The 18,926-nt window shown below is 36.2% G+C and overlaps 1 protein-coding gene and 1 pseudogene across 1 annotated transcript in view; both read right to left on the reverse strand.

Moving 5' to 3' along the window:
• ALMS1 (ALMS1 centrosome and basal body associated protein) overlaps nucleotides 1–18,926 on the reverse strand; it is a 212,170-nt gene that overhangs the window by 74,670 nt on the left and 118,574 nt on the right. Inside the window, exons 15-17 of the mRNA XM_053663400.1 lie at nucleotides 15,798–15,923; nucleotides 4,021–4,191; nucleotides 2,130–2,264 (exon numbers count right to left, since the gene is read on the reverse strand). Coding sequence (XP_053519375.1) covers nucleotides 2,130–2,264; nucleotides 4,021–4,191; nucleotides 15,798–15,923 — 432 coding nt within the window. The remainder of the gene's footprint in view (nucleotides 1–2,129; nucleotides 2,265–4,020; nucleotides 4,192–15,797; nucleotides 15,924–18,926) is intronic.
• Nucleotides 11,545–11,844, reverse strand: LOC119038364 (protein S100-A10-like; annotated as a pseudogene).

Consider the following 18,926-nt stretch of genomic DNA (forward strand, 5'->3'; position numbering starts at 1 on the left):
CAGTGCCAAAAGGAGATGAGAAAGAGAAAGAAATTGAAAATCTATTTGAAACAATAATGAAGGCAAACTTCCCTAATTTGGTGAAGGAAACGGATGTGCAAGTTCAGGAAGCACAGAGAGCCCCAAACAAGATGGATGCAAAGAGGCCCATTCCAAGACACATCATAATTAAAATGCCAAAGGTTACAGATAAAGAGAGAATCTTAAAATGAGCAAGAGAAAAGCACTTAAGTTACCTACAGGGGAGTTTCCATAAGACTGTCAGCTGATTTCTCAAAAGAAACTTTGCAGGCTAGAAGGGATTGGCAAGAAATATTCAAAGTCATGAAAAGTAGGGACTTACAGCCAAGACTGCTCTACCCAGCAAATCTATCATTTAGAATCAAAGGGCAGATAAAGAGCTTCCCAGACTAGGAAACACTAAAGTAATATTAATCACCAAGCCATTATTAAGTAAAATGTTAATGGGACTTATTTAAGAAAAAGATCAAACTTATGAACAATAAAATGGCCATAAATACAAACCTATTGACAACTGAATCTAAAAAAACAATCTAAGCAAACAAGAAGAACAGACAGAATCATGGATGTGGAGAGTGTTTTGATGGTTGCCAGTAGGAAGGGGTGGAGGGAAACTGGTGTAGAGGTGAGCGGATTAGGAAGTACAAGTTGTACTTACAGAATAGCCATGTGGATATGAAGTACAGCATAGGAGATGGCGTAGCCAAAGTACTTATACACATGACCCGTAGACATGAACAATGACCTGGGGATTGCCTGAGGGAGTGGGGGAGTGGGTTAGAGGCAAGCAAAGGGGGAAAAACTGGGACAACTGTAATAGCATAATCAACTAAAAAAGTAATAAAAAAGATAGCTGAGCTGGGATACACACTAAGATGAAAGTACAAAGACATTTTAAGGCAGAGATGACTACATAAGAATAGAGTCAGGAAAGCAACTGAGCATCTAAGAAATAGAGCAAGTGTATGGTTTGATTATAGAATCTATAAGAAACAGGTAAAAATTAGCATTTGAAAATTTGAGAGCTGACTCTACTGTTCTGAAAGACTATGCTAAAAGATAAGTTTTTTCTTAAAGGCAATGAAAAGTTTTTGATTAGATTAACATGGTCAAAAGTGTTTCTGGAACACTGAAAAGGGGAATAAAATTTTGAAGTGTTGAGCAGAATACAATATGAGTTTTGAAAAGTAAAACAAAAATAGAGACAGGTGGCTACTTATGCTCCAAAATATTTTTCTGCTTACATTGTGGCATACTGCCAGCTGTCCTCTGAAATCCATTCTCCTTTTCCTTTAAAATAGACCCCCGATTTAGCTGGATTCTACTGGAATAAAGGTATTCCCCAGCCTCTGTGGCGGCATAGCCCTGGTGAGACAAAATCTGTCCAGTAGCACGGAAAGGAATACTACATGTAAGTACTGAGGAATAGTATCAAGAAGGACGATGGCTTTTTCTTCCTCTTTCTTCCTTTCTGCTGGCTGGGGTAAGAACCAGATGACCAGATGATGACAGCATGATAACGGAGGCTAAAAATGTTAGAGTCACAGAAGACCAAAAGCTTTGTTTCCTGACAGTATGGAGTACCATGTTATCCCTGGATGTCTACCTCTGGGTTTTTACAGGAAAGAGAAAAAACTTCCTGCTTTCTTTATACCAATGTCATTTTGTTTTTGTTTTCATCCCTCAGAGTCACAACTAACCCTAACCTAAACATGCTATATTATAGACACTATTAATTAGCATAGTCCCATCAAAGTAAACTAAATGGACAGCTAATTAAGAAAGTAAACAAGCTAAATTCCTAAAGCACGATGTTAGAAAGTCAGCATCTCATGGCACTGAATTTTTAAAAAATGTCCATTGTGTGAAATTCTGTGAATGAAATTGTGTACTATATTCACAAAATTCTCTACGAATGTCTCAAAAAGCTTTAAAAATGTTTTATAAAACAGTTGATTTTATACCTGTCAATGTATAATAAAAATTACAGCTAATATTTATTTCACATATGAGCAAGATAGAGAACGGTTGAAGAGAGCAAAAAGAGAATAGAGAACACTGTTCTGTTTATTCCCATTTCAGAAGGCCAGATAATTCAGTTCAGCTACCTGAAGTGTCTTTCTGCAAGTCTATTTCTTCAGATTGGGCAGGCTTAGTCACTGCCTTTTTATTGCAGATCTCCTTTTTCTTGTTTTTGTCTGAGAGGTTCTCATCTTCACTGATAAGAACTTGAACTTGGGCATCTGAAATAACATCATTTGACACCACAGAGAAAGAAAAGATAATAAATACAAATGGCAAATAACCCTACTCCCCCTACCCCAAAACCCCAAACTGCCTTACATATCAGGAAAAAAGCACCTCTTAGGCCTCATGATGTAAAAGCTGTGACAGTTATGGTGTATTTATGACATGAACTGGAAAGCTTTTTGTATTTTTCTGTGTACAACAATAAAATATCACTTTAAATAGAATCAGTCCTTGAAGTTTGATGCAGTAAATGAAACTAAGTCTAGATAGGTATCATTTTCAAAGTAAAAAAGTATTTTTGACTAACCCTTTCAAGTTCTTTGGCCTACTCAAAGTTTTGGTTACTTATGGAGCCAGTTTTGATATTCCATATAATGCTAGAAAGTACTTATATCATGTACATCTTATACATAGTACTCATATAAATTTTAAAATCTCAAGTTACAGCCTTTTAAACTTGTCTAATACTTTCAAATTTCTTTTTTTTCTTGGTCATACTTTCCAGAGATTTATCTGTCTTATTGGTCTTTTAAATCAACTATGTACTTTATTATATGAGAAAATGTAAGCATAAATTAATATGTTAGTAAATATAATCAAAATTCACCAATATAACTAAGGTACCAGTCATCAGTTAATAATGGTTAAGTTTTTATAATGGGTTAACAAGAAAACCATTTCCTCTCTATGTATGAATATTTTTTAACAAAGAAATCAGAAAGGCAATACAGATTACTAAAAATATAACACAATGAACAGCTATATGTCTACCAAAGAGCTTAAGAAAGAAAACATTATAGATATAATAATTATAATAATTCTATGTATGAAGCCACAATGATTCCATTCTTTCTTTTCAGTAGCAAATTTTACATGGAGTTCATCAGTCTCAAGGACTGATTTCTATTTGTTTTACTACATTGCATGAATTAATCAACATTGTACAGGATTGTTCTGCATGTCTTTAAACTTTATGTAAATGGTATGATACTTTACGTACCTCTAGGCAACATGCCTTTTCACTCAATATTAAGATTTGGGGATTTACTCACACTAATATGAGTATATATGGCTCTAATTAATAGACCTTCTGTTGTCTCTTTGGAACATCTGTTTTTTTGAGATTGACTCTTTTGAGCTAATCTAAATTTTCTTTCATTTTCTCTTTTCCCCTTTTTATGTTCTATTTCCTAAGCAATTTCTCATTTTTATATTTCAATTCTTCCACTGAGACTTTTATTTCTCATATACCAAACACAGCCCAGAGGTGAGTTATAGCTGGCGAGTTCTTTATATGATGGCTTCTAATAGAGATCCCCTAGTCTATCACTTTGTTCCCTACAGAATTTTCCATATCCTCCCTGTCCTTCAACTGACTGTCAGTGGGATCGAAGGGTTACCTATGTACACCAAATTGCCACTAGTTTGTACCAGATGACAGATAAACTCATCAGGCAATTTAATCAAGATTTTCTATGGATTCTAGTCTCTAAAACATACTCTACTGGATATTATTTCATTTCAAAAGTTGTAACATACTTTATTTTCCATAGTAAGAATAAAATTTACAGGTTTCAAAAATCTGTGAAGCATCTTCAAGATTTTATAAATATTCTACCTTTTTCTATATACCCATAAAATAACTAAGAAAAACGTTTATATAACAAAGCAATAAGAGACTGGATAATATCCTTATTTAAAATGAATGGGAAGCAGAAGCCACAAAATATACGAAGCCAATCCAGGTACCTGCATTATCTTTCCGAAAAGGTTTTTGCCCTGCCAATGAGGATGCCTTGGTCGCTGCCCTCTTACTGTAGATCCCCTCTTTATGTTTAATATTAACAGGAAGTGCTACGTCATCATCTCTGGTGCCTAGCACCTGAGCTGGGAAGTGTGGAGCAATGGCATCATTGGATCCTGAGAAAAATGGGAAAGTAGTACAATTAACACAAATTTAGACATGAAGTTGAAGACAGGCAAAAATTTACCTCTTAACCCACTTAAATAAAAAAGGCACTATAATGGGAGTGTGTAGGGTGATCAGAAGGAGACGTCAAACTGAAGGTGTTAGACATGTACAATGAACTGCAACAATATACAGTGGAGAAACAAACAAGAAGGAATATAAAGTAACTAATAGCTCAGAAGGGAGACAATTTCCAGCTCAGGAAGGTTTTCAGAGGAGGGAGAAAATAAATTGTACCTTGGAAAGTAAGTGGGCTTTTTGAAAAACACAGAGGAAGAAATAAAGACATTTTAGGCAGAGGTTACAGCATTAGCAGATAAGGAGGCAGGAAAGCAAAGAGTATATAAGAACAGCAGACACATCTGTGGTCAGGCTAGATTATAGAATACAAGAGTACATTAAAAAGAGTGGTGGGAAATATTAAAAATAATTGTTCTGTACAAAATTCAGCCTGGCATGGAATTCCAAGCTAAAGAGCATAAATTTTATTGTACACAAAATACAGTATCATCAAAATTTTTTAATAAAGGAAAATAAAATCAGCTATGTTTTTAGGAAGATTTATCTGACAATACAAGAGATGAAACAGTGAAAGGAAGCTCATGTGATAAAGAAATACAAGATTTAAAACTATTTAAAAAAAATTTCAGTGCTCCTGTATTCACTGAAAAATTATCTATGCCACATATAAGGGACGAAAGAATATCTCTGGACAGCTAAGAGTTTGCAGTAACTTTAGAATTATCTTGTACAAATGTTTCTTCTTTCTAATCTGGGATTCTGTACTTCATGCATTTTCTGAGCACCTAAAAATGTATATGCAAGAAAAGCTGGGTACGCATCACTGTTATCAGTATAGTGCAAGTATTTAATACATCAGGAAGAATTTTTCAAGACAGATTGCAAGGATCCTTTAAGCCTTATTAGTTATGGTACTGATTATATTTGGATTTTTCTCAGTTTCTATGGCATCTCTTTCTCTTATTTGTTCCCTACCTCTCTGGCAAATCCCTAGTATCTTTTCTTCCACCAAATCTCTCATTGTAGGAGTTCATCAAGGGTCAGAACTGGACTTTCTTCAAATCCTGGGTGAAATTAGATTACCAATGTATGAAACACTCACTGTCTATATGCTGATGACCAACAAATACATGTCTCTAACTGGGACCTTTCTTCTGAGCTTCAGATTCTAGCATTCAGGACACAGCTAGCCCTTACAGCATTTTACGAAGAAATGAGAAAAGCAGTCCCTTCCTCAATTACAAAAAATTTAAGGTATTATATATTATGCTAGAATATAAGCAACTATACATGGGGGTCACTTCTCACAACTACTTCCAGATAACACACACTGCAAAAGCAGCATACACCTGCACATTCTTCACCACCTTTACTACCACCTTTCATTCTCCAAGACGGGTGACTATGTCAGCTTCAGAGTCAAGTGGGGAACAATAACTAAGTTCCTGAGAGCAGTGGATGGATGAGCAAGTGAATCAATCTCAGTGGAGCTGAGAGGCATCTGATAGAGCATATAAATGTGTGTGTTAATGAGTGTGTGTATACTTGTTTTCCTGCATCTTTGCACAGCTGTAGGATGTGTAAAGGCACATTTGTGTTTGGGGCAGGAATAGTTAACATTGCTGTTCCACGTCTCTGACAGGAGGTGTTGAACCTTCATGCCCACCTGTGTGTTTTCATAAAACAACAGTATGTTTATGATGTGAATAGTGCCACTGTCTTTGTGCTGCCCTGGCATAAACCTCGACATTTGTAAAGTGACAATACCTACATTCAATTGCAGATCTAATATTCTACGTGGATGTGGAACAGGAATCTCATGATAACATGAGCAAGGCAGATATTTTGATCATCTTCCTCAAATCTGCTACTTCCCTAAGACTTCTCCATTTCAGTAAATGGCATTTCTACTCACCCAACTGCTTGCTTACTATATAACACTAAGAGTCATTTTTTTACATCCTTATGCCTCACCACATTCTATCACCAAGTTCAGGAGGAATTCCTTCGTAAAAGTAAATTGACTGTATCTACTTCTCTCCATCTGTATTGCCATCACTCTCTAACCCGAGATATTACCATCTCTGGTACTGACTTCTAATTGGTGTCCTCACTTCCTGACCCTCCCTACTATGGCTCCCTGCCTTCCCATGCTATTCTCCAGAATAAATTTCACAAATGTAAATGAAACCACAATTGCCTACTAGATATTCAAATGCTTTAACATGGTTTACTCTAGACCCTTTATAATCTTGGACCTACTTATATTTAACCACACCTAGCCACCACTCTGTTCTACCTACACTGCCTTTTTCTCATTTTTCAAATGTATTGAACTTCCCTGCTTCAGTAACTTTGGCATACTGTTCCCTCTGGTCAAAATGCTCACTCTCCATCCTGCCTTCCTAACTCATATTTATTCTCCAGAACTCAGCTCAAATGTTTCTTCTGTCTTGGAAAATCCTACAGAAGCTCCTAAAATTAAACTCGATCTTCTTATTATGCTCTTAGGATTTTGTCTTTTCTTAGCACTCATCCTTTGTAAGCCTATACTTATTTGTGGTCTATTTGTTTAATTTGCTTAATCTATCTCTCCATTTTAACATGCACTCCCTAATCATAGGGGCCTCTTTTATTTCCCATACCCCTGAAATGTAGCACCTAGCACAGTAACTGCCAGGAACACAGTAAGAGCTTTAATAACTTTTGATTGAATAAAATAAATGAACATAAGCTGAAAGCTTTCTGTCACCTTAAAAAAAATCGACCTGGTTATCTTAGAAAAGTATGCAGAAAACAAAAAAACTCCTGTAATTTTGATTATATATCCTTGTAAGTGAACACATGAGATCACAATGTACAGTTTCGTATCTTTTATTCACTTAATAGAGGCATTTTGAATGGAATTTAGAATTTAAAGTCAGCACATAAATTGAAAAACCATGCAGGGTCAAAATCACCCTTGAAGGTTCCTAAAGAAGGCACCATATTGAAACTGACATCATGTCTGTTCAATAAATCCAGCAGAGTCCACTCTTTTCTCCTGGCTTGAGAATGAGTACCTGAAGAATTGCCTGGCTTAGGTTTAGAGGCCATGTTGCACCAAAAAGACACTTTTAAACTCTACAATCAGGGAAGTGGAATAAAGATAGGATGCTTAAACCATAAAAGGCAAATGAGGTCAATGAATTTTGAGAAAGGGAGGTTTCCCACCTCCCACTTCAAACTCCCTCGTGGTAACACGCCCTCAGAGTATAGAGCACAAAACACTTGCACTTTTTAAAATTCTTTCTTAAAATTCTTTTTTTTTTTTACATTTGTGGATTCTTTCTGTTAAGAAAACAAAGAGTACTAAGAGGGTAAGAGTATCTATTTTAGTTTTAGGAGTTCATGAAAGATTTTCCAAGAAGAAACTTTTTTTCTTTTTTGTTAAATATAAGTAACTGAATTTGCTTAAGTTAAATGCATGTGTGACAACGCCATTGTATGCTAATACTATTTTTATCACGGCTACAAACATTTCATTGTAATCCATTCATCTGACATGTTTATGCTATCTTAAAGTTTCTGTTTCTTTTTTTCTATGTTATTTTGCTAATTTTGTATACTCAACAATAATTTGGAACATAGACATCTAGTTTTAAAATTTAACTGATTTAGTAGCTTTTTTCTAATATATTTATGGTGGTAAAATATACATAAAATCTACCATTTTAATCATTTTTTAATACATAGTACAGAGCATAAAGTACTTTATTCACAGGGTTGTATAATCATCACACCATCCATCTAAACTGAAACTGTACCTATTAAATAGTAATTCCCATTTCTTCCTAACCAACCTGTGGTGACCACCATTCCTACTTTGTCTCTATGAATTTATAGGTACCTCTTGTAAGTGAAATCTTATAAAATTTGTCCTTTTGTGACTGGCTTATTTCATTTAGTGCAATGTGTTCAAGGTTCATTTACAGTGTAGCATGTGCCAGAATTTCATCCCTTAAAATTTTTTAATTTAGATTTTTAATCTTTATTATTGTATGTATAGGTCACATTTTTATTTATCTCTTCATCAGTTGATTGACATTTGGGTTCATCTCTTCATCATTTGGGGTGTTTCCACCTTTTGCCTATTGTAAATAATGCTGCTGTGAAGAAGGGTATACAAACATCAGTTCAAATGCCTGATTTTAATTCTTTTGGGTATATACTCAGAAGCAGAAATGCTAGATCATACAGTAATTCTTTTTTAAAAAGTAATTTTTAGAAACATTTTATTTATTTATCTTTAAAGAGGGGAAGGCAGGGAGAAAGAGAGGGAGAAAAACATCAATGTGTGGTTGCCTCTCACATATGCCTCCTACTGGGGACCTGGCCAGCAACCCAGGCATGTGCCGTGACTAGGACTCAAACTGGCATTTAATCCACTGGGCCACACCAACCAGGGCATAGATCATATAGTAATCCTATTTAATTTTCAGAGGAACTATTATACTATACTGTTTTCCATAGCAAATATGTCATTTTAAATTCCTACCAGAAGTACACAAAAATTCCAATTTCTCCATATTCTTACCAATTCCTGTTATTTTCTGTTTAATAGCCATCCTAGTGAATATGAAGTGGTATTGATTGTGGTTGCTATTTGTGCTTCCTTCATAACATGACGTAGAGCATATTTTCATGTTCCTTTTGACCATATGTATATCTTGGAGAAATATTCTGCGTCCATTTAAAACTTATATTTTGTTTTACCGTTGTTGTAAAGCTGTCAGAGTTCTTATATCCTGGATATTAATTCCTTACACCAAATATCTGATCTGCAAGTTTTTTTTCCAAATTCTGTATTACCTTTTTACTCTGTGAATAGATAGTGTTTTTGTTTTGTTTTGATTTTACTTCCACGGGTAGTGTTTCTTGATGGGACATATTTTGAATTTTGATGAAGTCTAATTTATTTTTTTTGTTGTTGCCTTGCTTTAGTTTCATAAAAACTTCTTTAACCAGTTGAATCACCAAGTCATGAATAAAACGAAAGCCCATTAGTTTCTTCTATTAAAAACAAAAGACAGTTAAATTGTTTTTTCTTTCCATGACTTTCATTCCAAAAGTAACTTTTGGCATCCTTTTTCCATCTTGCAACTGAATTATCATTTTACATGAGTGCTACGTTAAACTGGTTTCAAAGTTCACTACTAGACTTTTAGCCCTACTTCCTTTCTTTACTTGAACTCTTCATTTTGATCCATCCTCCTTTTAGCTGGGCGAGTCCTCAAGTGAATTTTTCAAGATGGGACAGAAGTAGAATATATTTTGTAGTTCTTGCACATTTGTGAAAATGTCTTCTCATTGTCATAATGTTGTCATAATTTTGCTCCATTTATATTACATTTTAGTATTTTAAATAAATTTGATATCAGATTAAATTTTGTTCCCCTAAGTATATAACCTTTTTTTAGAAATATAACTATATGTTTATATAATTTTTCTTTCATTCTAATTCAAAATCTTTTTCTAGTATGTACGTCAGTCTCCTTCTACTGATTTCTGCCTGCACTGTGTAACTTTTAATCTGCATACTGTGTCCCCCTTTTCAGGAGGGAGATGTTTTCCTCCATAAGTCTTTGATATTACTTTTGTTCACATTGTTCTTCAGCTACGGATATAATTCTTGGTTTGTTTTATTTCGCTGTGACTCTCATGTCCCTCATCTTCTTTTTCATTGTTTTCATTTTGTTTGTATTTTTCCTCTGTAGTTTCGGAGAATTTTTCAAGTTTGTCCTCATCACCAATTCAATTTCCTTTCCATTAATTTTACTCTTTATTGCCTTCAAATTGTATTTTAAATATACACATTTTTTAAATCCTCACCTGAGAATATGTTCATTGATTTTAGACAGGGAGAGAGAGACATCAGCTGGCCACCTCCTGAGTGCACTATCAGGGCATCAAACCCACAACCTGGTAAGTGTCCTGACTGGGGCTCTAACCCACTACCTTTTCAGTGTATGGGATGATGTTCCAACCAACTGTGCCACCTGGCCAAGGCTGCAAATGTATTTTAAATCTGCTACCAAAATCTTTAAATGTTCTGGTAGTCTTTCCTTCATTTGTTCATTCCTGCTTCTCTTTTTAAAAAATTGAGATATAATTCAGGTAACACTTGTAAACAAATGTAAAATAAAGTAGTACTCAGTATTCTCCCAACCAACACTGCTATCTAATTACAGAACTTTTTTGTTACCCCAAAAAGGAACCCTATACACATTAGCAGATACATTCCATTCCCTCAATTCCTGGCAACCAATAATCTACTTTCTGTCTATATGAACTTGCTTATTCTGTACTTTTCATATAATGGAATTATAAAATTTGAGTACACAACTTTTTGCTTTTGGCTTGAATAATTTCTCTTGCTTTTTTTTCTTTTTAATTCTATTGTTCTTTTGTATTCAGGACCTATGGCTAGGTGTATATACATCTAATCCTATAGTGATTAGAGTCAATACTTGATGATTGACTCTAATCACTATAAAATGACTTTGTAGTAATAGTTTTTGTTTTAAAGTCTTTTAATGAATGTTACTGGGTTTAATAAGTAAATGTTTTTAAAAATACATTTTATTGATTATGCTATTACAGCTGTCCCAGTTTTTCTCCCTATGGACCCCTTGACCTGGTACCCCCAATACCCTCCAGCAACCCCCTTAGTTTAAGTCCATGGGTTATGCCTATAAATTTTTGGCTTCTCCATTTTCTACGCTTTTTTAAAAGTGATTTTTATTATTTATTTTTGAGAGAAGGGAAGGGAGGGAGAAAGAGAGAAAGAAGCACCAATGTGTGTTTGCCTCTCACACACCCTCCACGGGCCTGGCCTGCAACCCAAGCACGTGTCCTGACTGGGAACTGAACCAGCAAGCCTTTGGTTCTCAGGTAGGCACTCAATCCACTGAGCCACACCAGTCTCTATACTGTTCTTGACATCCCCTTGTCTATTCTGTACCTACCAATTTGTACTTCTTTTCTCCCCCTAGGAACTAAAAAAGAAATTTGCTTACTGAGGGCAACAGGATTTAAGCAATATAAAAATCAGAAGCTTGTCTGGCTTCTTAATTGGCTTTTCTTTCTCTTGTCCAATGGGGGGTGGGATTTTATTTGTACATTTTCTAAGGGTCCCAATCTGTTCATGAAATCCTTACACAGGAAGAAGCTGCTGGGCAAAGATTCCTTAAGTGACCCACTGGGAGAACTCTTTATCAGGGAGGAAGTAGCTGCTCAGCTGCCTACTTCATTCCCTTCTGCTTCTGCTGTATTACAAAATAGTCACTGCATGTGATGGTGAGCCCAGCAATTAGCGAAAAGCAGCTGTGGAAGCACCCTCAGCCATCTCAGCATTGGTCAGGTCTTTCATTATTTTGTCTATGTCTTTTTTCTGATTTTTCAAAAATCAAGGGAACTCTTTCCATGAGTACTCTCAGGTCCTCCTTTGTTAAGAAGCCTTTATCCCCAGCACATTTGTGAAATGTGAACATCATGGTTTCCATGGTGTGCTCTACTTGAGACTGCATTTTGGTGAGGTCTTGGCCCAAGGTGTGGCAGGACTGCTAGTCTGAGTGGGATGTGTGGGCCGGTTAGTCCCAATTTGTGCTTCTTAATCCCCAAACCTTCTCCCCCATTCTACTCCTTCTTCCCAACTTCACTCTCCAAGTGATCTCCTTATCTATGATTCTATTTGTTCCGCTTGTTTGCTCAGCTTGTTAGATTCACCTGTTGACAGATATGTTTACTGTCACTTTATTGTTCACAGTTTTGATCTCTTCTTTTCCTTAAATAAGTCCCTTTAACATTTCATGTACTAGTGGTTTGGTGATGATAAACTCTAGTTTTTCTTGTCCGGGAAGCTCTTTATCTGCCCTTTTGATTCTGAATGATAGCTTTGCTGGGTATAGCAATCTTGGCTGATTGTTCCTGCTTTTTGTCACTTTGAAGTACTTCTTGCCAGTCCCTTCTAGCCTGCAAAGTTTCTTTTGAGAAATCAGCTGAGAGTCTTATGGGAATTCCCCTGTAGGTAACTAACCAATTTTCTCTTGCTGCTCTTAAGATTCTTTATCTTTAACTTTGGCATTTTAATTTTGACGTCTCAGTGTGGGCCTCTTTGCATCCATCTTGTTTGGGACTCTGTGCATCTAGGACTTGCACGTCTATTTCCTTCACCAAATTAGGGAAGTTTTCTTTCGTTATTCTTTCAAATAGATTTCCAATTTCTTTCTCTTTCTCTTCTTCTTCTGGCACCCCTATGATCCAAAAGTTGGTACATTTGAACTTGTCCCAGAGGCTCCTTAGCCTATCCTCATTTTGGGGAATTCTTTTTTCTTCTTGCTATTCTGAATGAGTATTTTTTTCTTCCTTATGTTCTAAATCATTATCGATTCTTGGCTTCATCCACTCTATTGCTGTTTCCCTGTAAATTTTTCTTTATTTCACTTAGTGTAATCTTCATTTTCGCCTGAGCCTTTTTGATATTGTTGAAGTACCCAATGAATCCCTTAAGTATCCCTAATAACCAGTGTTTTGAACTCTGCATCTGAGAGATTACTTCTCTCCATTTTGTTTAGTTCTTTTTCTGGAGTTTTTTTCTATTCTTTCATTTGGGCCATATTTCTTTGTCTCCTCATTCTGGCAACCTCCCTGTGTTTGTTTCTATGTATTAGGTAGAGCTGCTTTGAATTCCTGTCTTAGTAGCATGGTCTCTTACGGAAAAGCGCACTGCTAAGATGGATGGGGTGAGCCTTAGGTAATCACTGGGATGAAGCAACCCATGTGAACCAGGTTGATGGAATCTCCAATATAGTGTTCCTGCTCTGTGGCTCTGTGTGGGGGAGGACTCAGAAAGAGCATGATGCCACTGTCTGGCCTGTGGAGTTTTGTCTGGGAGGAAGCTGTCCCCCCGCACTCACTCTGATGCCAAATAATTCAGTTTCTCCCCATATGCCACTGGTGCCTTTTCAGCTGTTGCCCCAGTGGTAAAGCCCAAAGGGAGTGAGTCTGTGTAAGTCCTTTGTGTAAGCCCTTTAGTTAAGTCTGTTGCAGGCTCTTTAAGAGGGGACTCCTGAGAATCCCACAGTTTCTTAGCTGCACCAACCTCCACTGGTTTTTACAGACAGAAATTATGGGTACTTATCTTCTTGGCAGTGAAACCCTTGGCTGGGTGGCCTGGTGTGGGGCTGAGATTCCCCCCTGATTTTTATCCATCATGTGTGGGTGTGGGACTACCTATTATTCCACGTCTCCAGGACCCCATGCCTCTCTGACTCTCCTAGCGGTCTAAATGAATGCGACTTCTTCAATTCCTTGGTTGTCTGACTTCTATACAGCTCAATCTTCTGATGTTTCTAGGTGATATTTGTTTTGTAGTCTAGTAGTAATTTTTGCTGGGCTTTTGAGAGGAGGTGAGTCATGTTAACCTACACCTCCATCTTGGGGGAGAGAGAATTTGTGACTATAATAAGTAAATTTCTAACATCTATCTCTTTCTTGTATTTTTTAAAAGAATTTTATGAATTTAATTGCTTACTCATTCTCAATTAAGGAGAAATCTATTTTGGCCCAAATATTTGCTAACAATAATGTATGACTTGCCCTTGGCCCCAAACTCTCATTGGGTCCTTCTCATATCTGTGGATGTACAACACATTAATAAATAATGGCTATTAGAACAATTCCAAGGCTTTCATGTAGAGTAACTTCATTGGTCTAAGAAAGGACTGTTTTTTTCAGAATAGCTGAAGAACATGAAAAATCTCAACTACAATCTCAAGTATGTATAGTTACCAGTTCTCTTATTTTATTAGGTATTCAGTACTTTATTTACAAAAAAAATATTTCTAGGAAAAAATGCACCACCCCTCCCTTGAGTCATTTTCCTATCCCATCACTGTCCAATTTTGTTCAAAGTTAATGCCTCCAAATAGATGAAATAGTTATGGATATGAATAGGGAGCAAGACATTAGAGGCCTCCAAAAGTATTGAGACACCTGATCAAATTTGTTGATAAAGATATCTGTCTTCTGAAACAGGGGGCTGAAAGTGGTAGAAAGATGAAAGATTTTCCTACCCTCACTCAACTGAGTGGGCTAGGCTTATTTTAGTTGTGATAGCCATTAAGTATGGTTTTAAAATCATAGCCTTGCAAGTAATAGAAATTTCTTCCAGTTTCTGGCTAAAGGCTTAATAATCAATCCTAATATGTGGTAATATGAGCACTTTTATGATTCTTTCTTTCAGTGGCATCACTGGGGAATTAAGAACAGTTATACCAGGGGCTTTAACTCAATTACTATCAGATACTAGTTTTGTCCCCTCAAAATTAACTGGGCCCCCCAAAAAACCAAACCAAAACTAAAACCAAAACCCCCCCAAAACAAAACTGCCTAAGACCAGAACAACTTATCCTTTCTGTGTAACTTCTGCACATATAAAGATGCCTTAGACAAGTCATGTAAAAAATAATTTGTATCTAAACTGAATCAAGTCATCTCCTGTAAACCACTCAAAATGTTATTCCATCAATCAAAACCCCACACAACATTAATTTGGTATCCTTATTATAAAATCCCATGGGAAATATTTATTGAGAACTCCAGGACGTATTCTTCATTTTCTAGATTTGCAGTTGCCCTGGGATGATCTCACAGGGGTGCTATGGGATATTTCAAAATTCTAGGGAAACAACAATGATATTTGCTACCTGGTGTACACTACACAAACTACTAGCTTAAGGTAAAGTTTCAACATTAAATAGTGTACATTCCTTTCAATACTATCGTACCTTTATAAACTTGATTTTGACAGTTTCTGAAATAAAAGCAGGAAAATAGGGTGGTTATGTCCAATTTTATGTTAAGGTTTGAGAAGGTGTACAGTACTTAGCTGCTTCACATATCTCATTAGTAAATAACTGGTTATTCATGAACAAAGTAAGTAACTGGTTACTTCTACGTGACTTGTCTAAGGAATCTTTATATGTGCAGAAGTTACACATTTAAGGAAAGGATAAGGATAAGTTGGAAAGGATAAGTTGTTCTTTAAAAAAGTAAAACCAAAACCTAGTATTTTTATTTTTTTATGTTGTCAGATCACAACAAGTATTTGTATCCTAATAACATACTAGCTATTTGAAAATACACTTCTTGTAATTATATGAGTTCCACATAATGATGAGGAAAAATAATCACTGAAATACTGAGGGCTGTGTAAAAAGAGAAAACTTGGAAAACTTTGACTTAGAGTTCATTAACTCAAACAAAAAATTGTCCATACAATTTTCTTCATCAAATATTTAGTATATTTGTTTAAGTGTACATAATATATCTGACCAAATAACTTGCCTATCTGAACCAAAGACTGAGGCATGGAAAGCTCCATATTTCCCTGAAACATTAAATAGCATGAACTTTCATATGTCATTCCAGAATTAACTAGCCAATTCACATATAAAATTTCAAAACAAAAATTTTAAATAATTCTGTAGAGTACCTGAGTGTGAGCTCTCAATGGTGGTGGCTGATGTAGAATCCAGAGATGAAGGAATTTGACTTAAGTGTGGAACATAGTACATCTTTGTACTGCCAGAGGGTTTATACGGCAACAGTGAAGGCTGGGCTAAGGAGATAAAGATCAGAACAATAAATAAGAAAACATTTAATAACTCAAAGAACAAATACTGAGTGCCTTCAATGTGCCAGATTTCTTGGAATCTATCAGTGAACTACACAGAAAAGTACCTCTGCCTTAAGAGGAAGATAATATACAGTAAACAGCATACTATATAGGTAAATTACCTAGTATTTTAATAAATTACAAGTCATTTAAAGAAAATAATTAGAAAACAATGAGGGCAATTAGGAGTACCAAAAAAACTGGGGCAGGATGTAGGGCTAGCAAAGTCTCAGACTATTTAGGAATACTTATATAACTCCACCAGGCAAAAACAAAACTACTACCAAAACAAAACAAAGAAAAACTAAAACCAACAACACACACACACGCAAAGAAGTGCCCCCCAAAACCTAGCCAACGAGAACTTGACTGAAGTTAAGAAGAACAAAATGTCTGTAAAGGAGGGGAGAATTTAAACAACAGAAAAATCAGCTGTAGCCTACACTTCTATTTGTTCATTGCTATAATCATTATTGTTAGAATGTGGTTTTATTAATTTTCTTCTACCAGTGTACATAAAGCTTGATAGTGATGGTCAAATTTACCATTTATTTCAAAGGCTGCAGAAAATGAGTAACAACACTTGGGCAGAACTACAATGGACCCAGAGCAAGAACAGTTATGATATGAAGATAGAAAATTCTGAGAAAGATAAGTGGCTTTTTAAAATTCTTATCAAACAGAGTTTATGTATGGATGCAATAGTCTTAGGGATAGTTTGGACTGCCTATTTTTTTTGGGGAAGACGTGACTACAGAGCAAATAACAGTTGCTTTTGGGAAGGAAAGAAATGAAAAGGGTTATAGAAAGTTCAACTATAAATTTCTTCAAAAAAACTTAAAAATAGAACCAAATAGAAACATATAGTGAATTATTACAAATTTGTTAATTCATAACAAATGGGCAGATAATCATGTATTTAATGTATCATTCTTTGTACTTAAAATGGTTTCATATTAAAAAAACAATAAAATTTTACTTTTTAATCCAAGGTACTAAAAATATTTTATTAGTAAACCAAATAATATTAGTTCTTCAAAGGGTGCTCCCAGGTATCTGTACATAAAAGTAATACCATAAATTGTGGCTGCTATACAGATTAATCCATTTTGATGTGAGTAAAGGTTTAAAATACACTGTCATGGTTGGGTGTCCCCTCTTCTGCTTCTGACACCACTATAAAAACAAGGGCAGTAACTGCTGCATTAGCCTGGGTTTCAGAACAAATCAAGTGGAATAGAAGCAAGCCATTTCTGTGGCCTAGAGCCAAACTCCAAGTGACACACAAGCCAGTGAGTGAGAAAAGCAAATGTTTGTTGTTACAAATGGCTAAGATTTTGAGGGTTGTTATATAGTATCACTGTGGCAATAGGTAAAAGACCCATAGTGTTCTTTGTGATATTTATTATTTTTAATATATTTTATTGATTATGCTATTACAGTTGTCCCATTATGCCCCCTTCACTCCCCTCCACCCTGCACACCCCCTCTCACCTACATTTCCCCCCTTAGTTCATGTCCGTGTGTTATAAGTTCTTTAGCTTTTATATTTCCCATACTATTCTTACTCCCTCCCTATTTTCTACCTACCGTTTATTCTACTTATTCTCTGTACCTTTTCCCCCCTCTCTCCTCCTCCCACTCCCCTGTTGCTAATCCTCCATGTGATCTCCATTTCTGTAGTTATGTTCCTGTTCTAGTTGTTTGCTTAGTTTGCTTTTGTTTTAGGTGTGGTTGTTAGTATCTGTGAGTTTGCTGTCATTTTAGTATACGTGTTTTTCATCTTCTTTTTCTTAGATAAGTTCCTTTAACATTTCATATAATAAGGTCTTGGTGATGATGAACTTCCTGAACTTGACCTTATTGGAGAAGCACTTTATCTACCCTTGCATTCTAAATGAAAGCTTTGCTGGACAGAGCAATCTTGGTTGTAGGTCTTTGGATTTCATGACTTGGAATACTTCTTTCCAGCCCCTTCTTGCTTGTAAGGTCTCTTTTGAGAAATCTGCTGACAGTCTGATGGGAAGTCCTTTGTAGGTAACTTGTCTCCTTTTCTCTTGCTGCTTCTAGGATTCTCTCCTTCATTTTAATCTTGGCTAATGTAATTATGATGTGTCTTGGTATACTGGGTGCAACTTCTTTGGGACTCTCTGAGCTTCCTGGACTTCCTGGAAGTCTATTTCCTTTGCCAGATTGGGAAAGTTCTTCTCTATTATTTGTTCGAGTAAGTTCCCCACTTGTTGCTCTTCCCCTCCCCCTTCTGGTACCCCTATAATTCGTATGTTGGAACATTTAAAGATGTCCTAAGGTTCCTAAGCCTCTCTTCATTGTTTTGAATTCTTGTTTCTTCATTCTTTTCTGTTTGGTTGTTTCCTTCTTCCTTCTGGTCCACTCGATTGATTTGAGTCCCAGTTTTCTTCCCATCACTGTTGGTTCCCTGTACATTTTCCTTCAATTTTGCTTGGCATAGCCTTCATTTTTTTATCTAATTTGCAACCAAAATCAACCAACAGTGAGCATCCTGATCACCAGTACTTTAAACTGCACATCTGATAGGTTCGATATCTCTTGGTTGCTTAAAAGTATTGGCTATGGGGCTTTGATCTGTTCTTCCATTTGGGCCAGTTTTTTGGGGGGGTCTGGTTGCACCTGTTATGTAATGAGGGGCAGAGCCTTAGGTATTCAGGAGGGTGGGGCAACCCAGTGACTGGGTTGTGATGCTGTTAAGTGGGGGCTGTTAAGAGGGAACAATGGTGCTTGCTCCCCTCTCTGCCAGATTTCAGTCCCTTCTGCCACTTCCCACAAGCAAATTGGGCCCTTTTGGTGCTGGTTCCTGGGTGGGTAGGCCTTTGTACATTCTAGGACCCTATGGATTTCTCCAATGAACTCTCCTGTGAGGCTGGGAGTCTCTCCTGGCACCTCACCCTCAAGAAGTGTTTTCAATCA

Source organism: Artibeus jamaicensis, unplaced genomic scaffold, assembly GCF_021234435.1.
Source record: "Artibeus jamaicensis isolate MK-2021 breed Jamaican fruit bat unplaced genomic scaffold, CSHL_Jam_final contig_3174, whole genome shotgun sequence".
In the NCBI taxonomy this organism is placed as follows: Eukaryota; Metazoa; Chordata; class Mammalia; order Chiroptera; family Phyllostomidae; genus Artibeus; species Artibeus jamaicensis.